Genomic DNA, 9,714 nt, shown 5'->3' with positions numbered 1-9,714 from the left:
AGGCCTGTAGTATCTGCGGGAAGGGATTCGAACAGGTACGGGTAAACACATTATTAAAAATAGCAGAAGAAGGCGCCGCATTCAGCCGCCCCGAAGACTCCCACGAAAGACTCCTTTGTCTTTGTCCTGCTCGTCTTCGTGCTGCGAGGATAAGCAAACGCTGAAGCTAACGCTTCCCACAATTTCTAGTTAAATACTCCCTCGTTAGTGGAAGTCGGCTGCGGCTGCGCTGGCCGCTCCCCCGTCGTTTAGGAGACAAAAGGTTGATTGGCCTCGACAGAAACTCCTCAAAATGCAAAACACCAATAGCTTGACACCCTAATCAGTGAACAATCACCATGTGGTGTTTTGACAAAATGAGAGTTTAAGGATTCAAGTCTTATTTGCTTCAGAAGACAAGGCAAAACAGACTTAGATCAGGTCAAAACGTAGCAGAGTTAGGAGGGCACACTGGCAGTTAACTTAATAGTAGAATCTACAACACAAACTGGCACTAAAAGACTGAAAGAGCTTGAGCAAACTAGCAACCAAGATACTTCAAACAAAGAGAACTGGCAGTGAGACGAAGAAAACTAAAGCAAATCAGCAATCAAATTAACTTAAGACACTAGAATCAACAACAAATTTAGCAGACTAGGTTGGTTTAAAGAAAGAGATACTTAGTCCGATTTCAGGTCGCCTGGATGTCTGGTGGCCTTGTAGAAGAGATGCACACATCTCATGAAACATCATGAAACATCACACGGCTGAAGACATGATTCTAGAGCAAAACCACCGTTAGGCATGTCACCTTCCTGTTCTTCATCATCTCTCTGCTCCTTTGGTTGTTCACCATCACAAGACAACATGTCAACATCCTGCTCTCCATCAAGCTCAGTTTCTGTCTCACACAGTGCACTTATCTCACACATGTCAATTTCCTTTAAATCAGCATCATCATAGTCGTTGTCATCCATAGTGGCATCATCATCATCATCATCCTCATCTTCATCAGGAAGTGTTGGGTCACAAAGCTCAGCCTCATCTCTGATAGTAATGTCCTGATATTGTGGATGAATGCGTTTGAATTTATGCAGCGCCTGCACTAGTTTAGACCAGGTGACAGTCTGGAACAGCTGATGTCCTCTGTAACACAATTGTCTCTTCAGCTTTACTCTCATCACTTGAGACTCACTTCTCAGTCTGGGTAACGCTTCCACTGTTTCCTGCACCTCAGACGGGACACAAACCACGTTGCCATGTATCGCTCTCTGTCGTCCTTTAGGAAGAGGATTGATCTTTGCAAACGCTATGCACTTGGCTATGAGATGTCTCTCCAATATGTTGAGGTCACACAGTTCAGGTGGAATGTCAGCGAGCTCCAAGTTGTTGGCTACAGCGAGTTTTGGCATGACTCCATCTTTAAGATGATTGTGGCAGGTGTGACAGATCCACTCTTCCTTTCTCTCATCAGGCACATTGCACTGTTGTTCATCTGTGCACTCGTCATCACACACATGGACGTACTTTCCTGTCAGGCATGCTGCAACCACGTCTGGATTTCATAGATAGTTTAACCTTTTACAGGGTCTCACTTGGTTTGGAAATTATGCTTTGTGACAGACGGTGCAAACATAAGTGGGACCGGACTTTATTTGTGACCTGAAAACAGATATGGCCTCTTTGATCAAACTGTTGTCACTTTCTTCTGTTGGTTTATTTATCCCTCTGTATTTCTTTTTTATTTTCATGGCACATCTCATGTTCTGCATACTCCGATATGTAGGATTGTTTTTGTATCTGTCTTTCATTCGTTGTTTCATTAGTTGTTTGTGTCTTAGCCTGAATGCCTGGTCACATTCAGCGTAACGCTGAATAATGTGAGATCTCTACCTTTCTCTAAAATCAATGCTGTTTTTGTAAAAGGCAGTGAAGTACAGCTTTTTTTCCTTTCTAAACTCAGCATTCTCTTGGTAGCGGCCCACAAAGTGCTGTTTTTGTTTCTCTCTAAAATCAGGATTATTTCTGTAACGAGAGACAAAGATCTGTTTTTTTTTCTGTCTAAAATCAGCATCTTTTCTGTACCGGGAGTAAATGTACTCTTTCCGTTTTTGCTTCAAGTCAACGTTGGCTCTTGTATTATTTATTTTCTTTTGTCTAAATTCAGGGTTGTTCTGGTATTGCCTTTTTGCGTGAGATATCTTGTCTGCTTTATATGCTTTATTTGAAGCATATTTTTCCCTTTTCTGAATCTCTTTTCTTTGTTGAGTTTTCACTGAGATCATCATTCATCTCTTCATTTTTCTCCTTTCGTTTTTATCACACTTTGTCAGTTTGCATGAGATTCGTGTAATAGAACATCAGGTAGATTACTGGCAACAGTATTTTCTACTGAGGAAGAAATACTTTGAGAGAAGCATCATGTGATGGGAGGAAAGTGGATTTAGTTGACAGTTCTGGTTCATTGGAGTTTATGACCTCTTGTTGTCTCACCGATGATGTAAAGATGATGTCACTGGACTCTGCTGTCAATATGTCGTCAGATGGATCACTGAGAACAGGGTTTATGACTTGAGCAGTTGATTCTGATTCATTGTGAGGAGCATCATGTGACGATGTTGTGATGAAGACCTCTGGTTGTTTTACAGCTGGAGTATGAGGAGTCATTTCAGCTGAACTGGTCTGATCAGTGGCTGTAGGTGAGTTTGATTCATCAACCATGGATAGGTTGGACTCGATGTTGAGTGTTGAAACCCCCATTCCCTGGCAAAGGCAGCAAACTCACAGCTGGAAAACTGGGGCCCATTGTCTGAAAACAGTTCACATGGCACTCCATGCCTGGCAAAGACAGTCTTGAGGTAGCTGATGACTGCTTTGCTTGATGTTGACTGCAGCGCTCCAACTTCTGGATAATTTGAAAAGTAGTCAGTGACCACTATATAACTCTTTCCATCACAGTCAAATAGATCAGTACCAACCTTGTAGTACGGTCTGTGGGGCACCGGATGAGTCATCAGCGGCTCAGCTTGTTGTTTTGGCCTGTAGATGCGACATAGCTCACACGACGCTGTTGTCTGGCTGATATCTTGATTGATTCTCGGCCAGTACATTACTTCTCTTGCCCGCCGTTTACACTTGACTTCTCCGAGGTGGCCTTCGTGTATCTTTTGGAGCATTTGTTTACGTAACGATGATGGAATAACAAACTTGCTCCCCTTCAACACTAAGTCATCCACCACACTGAGCTCAGATCTACAGTTCCAGTAGTCTTGTATTTTTGTGGGGCAATCCCTTTTGTTTTCAGGCCATCCTGTCTGTATTGTGCGTTTGAGTTCTGTCATCGTTTCATCTGCATTTGTCTCTCTGCGTATTTGTTCTGTTCTGTCAGCTGTTACCGGCAGATTCAACACAATCATATCCACATACGCCTGGATTTCTGCAGTGTCTTCGCTGTCCGCACGCTCCCCCTTATCCACTGCTCTAGACAAGGTGTCGGCGGTGTACATGTATTTCCCTTGTGTGTATATCATGTGTATGTCATATTTTTGCAGCCTGATTAGCATGCGCTGTATCCGTACAGGACAGTCATTCAGAGGTTTGGACATGATGGACACCAGAGGTTTAAGCTTCAGATTCACTTCCCTTGTCTTGTCTAGGACTTGTCTCAGTCTTTCGTCGTGTTCTTCTCGAGTCGACCCCCAGACTATGACGTCATCCATCATTGTCTCCACTCCTGGTATGTGCTCAAAGATCATATGAATAGTCTTATGGTAGACTTCAGGCGCTGACCGGATACCATGCGGCAGACGAAGAAACCTGTACCTGCCCTCAGGTGTGTTGAATGTGCACAGCTTCAAACTCTCCTCGTCCAGCCTCAGCTGCCAGAAACCTGATGAAGCGTCTAGTTTGCTGAACCATTTAGCTCCAGCAAACTGTGTCATGATTTCTTCTCTGGTTGGTAACTTAAAAGTGCTCTCTTTTGATCGCTTTGTTTAAGTCTCTTGGGTCCAAGCACGTTCTCAGAGCACCGGTTTTCTTTTGTACTACAACCAGCGAGCTGACCCATTCAGTTGGCTCATGTATTTTCTTGATGACCTTTAGTTTTTCCATGCGCGCAAGTTCCTCTTTCAGTTTTCCACGCAATGCAAAAAGGAACTTTACTACAAGGATGCACAACAGGAGACACACTTTTGTCTATGCATATTTTGTGTTCTCCGGGTAGACATCCAAGTCCTTCGAAGCAGTCTTTATACTCCTCCATCAGTGAGTCATGATCATTGGCAGTTTCTGATGTCACTACAAACACTCTTTTGACCAGGTTGTACATGCCTTGAGTCCCAGGATTGGTTGTGCACTCGTATCCACAATCAGTAGCAATGCTCTTATCTGCTGGTCTCTGTATTTGAAGGTTGCGATGCATCTGCCTTTAACAGGAACCCTTTCTCCAGTGTATCCTGTCACTTTTGTTTTTATTGGATGAATTTTGCTTTTCACTGCCAATGTCTTGTAATCCTCATAAGATAACAGGTTTACATGGGCACCTGTATCTAGCTTGAATGGTATTACCGTCTTGTTCACTTCGATTGGCACAATCCATTCCTCTTTTTCATCAGTCCGAGCCTGCACCACATCCACAAGGAACTCCCCATCATCCTCTTCTTCCTCACCAACTGCGTGAACCTTCTGCTTAAAAGCTGACTTGCAACATTTTGCATAGTGATTGCTCCTTCCACAGTTGTTACAGGATTTTCCATACGCAGGACATGATTTTGGCTTGTGGCTGCCTCCACATTTACCACATTTGAATTCTGCAGATTTCTCTTTCTGGTCTTTTTGTTTAGTAAATGTTTTCTTATTTCTCTGTTCTTTATGTACTGCATGCACTGTAGTTTCACCTCTCCGAAGCTCTTTTGCTTGTGCTAGAGTTGTTTCTGCTGCTCTGCACATAGTGATACACTTTTCCAGTGTAAGTCCAGCCTCTATGAGCAGTCTCTCTCTGAGTGCATTATCCACTGTGTCACAAACTATCCTGTCTCTCACTAGAGAATCTCTCAGGATGCCAAATTCACATGTTTTGCTTAATGTGTGAAGCTCTGCTAAGTACTGATCGAAATGTATTCCTTGCTTCTGGTCATGGGTGAAAAACTTGTACCTCTCAAACGTCACGTTCTGGCTAGGCACAAAGTACTCTTCAAACTTTATCATTAATTCTGCTAAGGTCATAGTAGCTTCATCCAACTGAAAGCTATTATATATGTCCAAAGCATCTTCTCCCATAACATGCAAAAGAATGTGAGCTTTCAGTTTTTCATCATCAGCCCCTGCTCCACTTGCTGCTAAATATATATTGAATCGTTGCTTAAAACGCTTCCAATTATGAGCAAGATTACCAGTCAGTTGCATGGAAGTAGGTGGACTTAGCCTCTCCATTACTGAACGTCGGGGTACAGGGACTTCCCCAGCCCTCTCGCGTTGCCGGTTGTCCTCTGCTTCAGGCACAAGATCCTCTTCTACATGTTCGATCTGTCCTTCATCTCCCGCTTCACTTCCGCTGCCACTTGTAGCCATCACACGAATTAGTAAACTCTTTTAGCATGTTGACTTGTTAGCACGTTACCTCACGCGACCGGAGATTTCTTTTTTTTTCTCTCTTTTTCTCGTCGTTCTCCCGTGGCAAATCTATCTTCATTAGCTGCTCACGGCTACTTCTGACACCATGTTGTAACTTGTTCAATCTTATAAGAAGCAGACGAGGCGTGATATACGTTTCATGAACTTTTAATGTCAACTAGCACTGTCCGCTGTAATGCTACCCGGGGTCTGCCGCGCTCCGCTCTGCGCATGTCCCTCACCACTGACTAGGGAATGCTGGGTGATGGAGTTCTTTACCTTAACAGTAACCAGTAACATCTAGTAACATCACACGTGTTAGCCGCTATGCTAGTGTTAAGACACGGGTTGTTGTTAGCTTATGCCATACGGGGGGGGGCGACAATTTGCAACCCGCGCACGTCGCGTTTGTCTGTGCCACAAATTGTCGGAAACGAACCATGACGTAGGTGGAGAGCTGGCGGAGTTGCGAATGGCCCGAATTAGCATATGAATGCAGCAAAACCGCGGGTGGCCGAGCCAAGCGGGCTTGAATATCCTTACTCCTTATTGGATGAAACCACAACTTACGAACAAATAAAATCACTCGTGATTGGCAGCAAAACCACACGTGGGCAGACCAGGCTCGAGTTTCCTTGTTCATGATTGGATGAAAACAACTTTCAATCACTCGTGATTGGTTGGCAGATCTGTCGCTATTGGTCACCCGCCTCATTTTATTTATATATTCATATTATGCTGTATATTCATTTCATGGTTATCCTATGTAGGCTACTACACTATTATTAGGATACCAACCAGGACATCAATGAATTTATAGAGAAAATGAACATTTGCCACGTGTTTATGCAAAGAAAGAGCTTTATTAACAACACACAAACAACAACTACATACAAAGTGAGGATCTGCCCACACTTGGGTAACGGCGGTTTAAAAACTACAGCTCAGTAAACTGTCCGTTTGCCTCCTCGGGGTTGTTGACCGTCACTGGCGCCGTGTTTTCCGAGGCAGGTCTGTTGTGCAGGCGGCTCGTGTGCGTGTGGCGACCGTACAATCCACCCCGAGACCCCGCCAACAACGCCGTCCCCTCCGCCCGACGTGAGCTCTACGGTGGCGGATTTCCAGCGTTCCACCTCGTCATCAGCCAGCACACTTTGTCTCGATTCCAGCAGCTGTAAAGACAACAATGAATCAGTACTGTGCGATGCGTACGGACACAACACATCTATCAATGCACCTGAAAAAGTCAGCAAATAAACTCTGACCTGCTTTCTTCTCGCTCGACTCCGCGCTGAACTCTGCAATGAGTGTTCCGGCTGGAAAACCTGAAGCTCCTGCGTTCCGTCTCAAAATACGTCTCACAGGGAGCTGGAAAACAATTAAATGAGTGTGATATGAATACAAAAAAAATCAAACGCAAGTCACAGTAACATTTAACAAGGAAGGAGAAACAGTAAACGGCGTTACTTACACACAATGACGTCGTCTAAATCTGGACTTTTCCCGGAGCAAATACGAGGTCACCGCCTCATTATGAGGCGCGATTAGTCTGTGAAAACAAAATGTACAGTTATGATCGGTATCCATCCTATGGTATCTTTACGTATATATTCCCTTATACCGCAGGATGAAAGCATATTCTTTACATCTTACCCTTGCTCCGGTTCGTAGCGCTTGTAGTTCGTCTCGGAGTTGTGAAGACGGCGCAGCGCTTCCTGTAAACGACACGGCAAAGAAAACACACTTTAATAAAGCTGTTTCTGCTCACTTGTAAGGCTACTAGGCTACTCTTAGCTTAGCTTGAGGCTACGCTACTTTTAGCTTAGCTAGCAGTCATCGAACGTATTCTTACCGCTATCTTGGGATTGTGCGCCCGTCTCCTCTTCTTTGAGTCAGTTCCTCTCCTCCATGGACAGAAACCCACAGAGTCCCGACTGCTCCAGTGGAGCGAACCGCTCGTTGATATCGGCAGTTTGTTGTTGGAGTTGACGAGACGATCCACTGAGAGCATTCAGCAGCTTCTTCTCGTCTGTCTGCGGACTGGCCGAAAGTTGGTGACCGCGGAGAGGAGTTGAAGGCGAGTTGAACGCGCATTTTGAAAATGAACATTTGCCACATGTTTATGCAAAGAAAGAGCTTTATTAACAACACACAAACAACAACTACATACAAAGTGAGGATCTGCCCACACTTGGGTAACGGCGGTTTAAAAACTACAGCTCAGTAAACTGTCCGTTTGCCTCCTCGGGGTTGTAGACCGTCACTGGCGCCGTGTTTTCCGAGGCAGGTCTGTTGTGCAGGCGGCTCGTGTGCGTGTGGCGACCGTACAATCCACCTGAGACCCCGCCAACAACGCCGTCCCCTCCGTCCGACGTGAGCTCTACGGTGGCGGAGTTCCAGCGTTCCACCTCGTCATCAGCCAGCACACTTTGTCTCGATTCCAGCAGCTGTAAAAACAACAATGAATCAGTACTGTGCGATGCGTACGGACACAACACATCTATCAATGCACCTGAAACAAGTCAGCAAATAAACTCTGACCCGCTTTCTTCTCGCTCGACTCCGCGCTGAACTCCGCAATGAGTGTTCCGCCTGAACCTGAAGCTCCTGCGTCCCGTCTCAAAATACGTCTCACTCTTAAATGAGTGGTATGAATACAAAAAGAAAATCAAACGCAAGTCACAGTAACATTTAACAAGGAAGGAGAAACAGTGTCACTTACACACAATGACGTCGTCTAAATCTGGACTTTTCCCGGAGCAAATACGAGGTCACCGGCTCATTATGAGGCGAGATTAGTCTGTGAAAACAAAATGTACAGTTATGATCGTATCTATACGTGTATATTTCCTTATCCCGCAGAATGAAAGCATATTCTTTAAATCTTACCCTTGCTCCGGTTCGTGGCGCCTGTAGTTCGTCTCGGACTTGTGAAGACGGCGCACCGCTTCCTGTAAACGACACGGCAAAGAAAACACACTTTAATAAAGCTGTTTCTGCTCACTTGTAAGGCTACTAGGCTACTCTTAGCTTAGCTTGAGGCTACGCTACTTTTAGCTTAGCTTGCAGTCATCGAACATATTCTTACCCTATCGTGGGATTGTGCGCCCGTCTCCTCTTCTTTGAGTCGGTTCCTCTCCTCCATGGACAGAAACCCGCAGAGTCCCGAACGCTCCAGTGGAGCGAACCGCTCGTTGATATCGGCAGTTTGTTGTTGGAGTTGACGAGACGATCCACTGAGAGCATTCAGCAGCTTCTTCTCGTTTGTCTGCGGACTGGCTGAAAGTTGGTGACCGCGGAGAGGAGTTGAAGGCGAGTTGAACGCGAGACGTCGTCCCGCCATTATTCACGAACCAGCAAAAACCAAACAAAGGAACTGGAGATACAGTTCTTCTGAATATAGTAACACACGTGTCTGTTTGTATGCTCGTCTTGCAAGTACTGCTGTCTGAGTCATGCCTATGACCTCACACGTGATTGGACGAGGAGTCTAAGGGTCCTCCAATCACATACGAGGTTATTGTTATACGGAAGGACCAGTATTTTAGGAAGACAAATGGTTGGGACTTTGAAACAGCTGATATGCTTTATGTAAAGCAGTGTGTTGGTGTCAGCAGAACGACTTTCCCTAGAAAACTGCACAGTGGCTCTTTCTCCATTCCACCAGACAATCTTGAGTCTGACAGACATGCAATGTTGACAATGTATCATCAGATGTACCCTTGTGTCACTGAGGTTGAATGTTTTGCCATGACATGTAAACGGGTAACACATATGAATGTAACTTACTCAATCGATAGATGCAGAGCATAAAGGTCAGCATATGTTTATGCTAAGTGGTGTGGAAACACTAACAGTTTTGAGGAACCCGTCCTTGACCCTCTAGCAGAACTACGACCAGCCATTATAAAGCAGTTTATAGTTGTTAATGTTGGGTCAAAGGGTACGGCATTTAAACATGTTCTTGCACAAGTTTCCTGGCTTCATCTCCACCCGGACAGACATTTTTATGGAAAGCCAATAGAAGTTTGGGGCTTGCAGGGAACAGACACGTCATACAGCATAATTTCTGCCAGTTGAGCGCATTGCTAGAAGATGTGTGGTTAATACATCCTCTGTGCATTT

The 9,714-nt window shown here is 44.9% G+C and overlaps 1 protein-coding gene across 2 annotated transcripts; it reads right to left on the bottom strand.

Annotated features, from left to right (window-relative positions):
• Positions 1 to 7,708: 7,708 nt before the first annotated feature.
• Positions 7,709 to 9,148, bottom strand: LOC144391308 (uncharacterized). 2 transcript variants are annotated; one of them, XM_078097941.1, is made up of 5 exons: positions 8,678 to 9,148; positions 8,479 to 8,540; positions 8,312 to 8,389; positions 8,131 to 8,225; positions 7,709 to 8,036 (listed from the first exon to the last, which is right to left on the bottom strand). In XM_078097941.1, exons 1-5 carry the CDS (start codon positions 8,930 to 8,932, stop codon positions 8,005 to 8,007), a joined length of 522 nt encoding a protein of 173 aa, XP_077954067.1. In that variant the 5' UTR covers positions 8,933 to 9,148; the 3' UTR covers positions 7,709 to 8,004. The 2 variants fall into 2 exon arrangements, with proteins under 2 accessions (XP_077954067.1, XP_077954066.1); XM_078097940.1 differs by having other exon boundaries at positions 7,962 to 8,225.
• Between the last annotated feature and the right edge of the window lie 566 nt (positions 9,149 to 9,714).

The sequence above is a fragment of the Gasterosteus aculeatus genome, chromosome Y (assembly GCF_964276395.1).
Source record: "Gasterosteus aculeatus chromosome Y, fGasAcu3.hap1.1, whole genome shotgun sequence".
Classification (NCBI taxonomy): domain Eukaryota; kingdom Metazoa; phylum Chordata; class Actinopteri; order Perciformes; family Gasterosteidae; genus Gasterosteus; species Gasterosteus aculeatus.
Note: the sequence above shows the minus strand (reverse complement) of the source record. Positions and strands in the feature narration are given on the sequence as shown.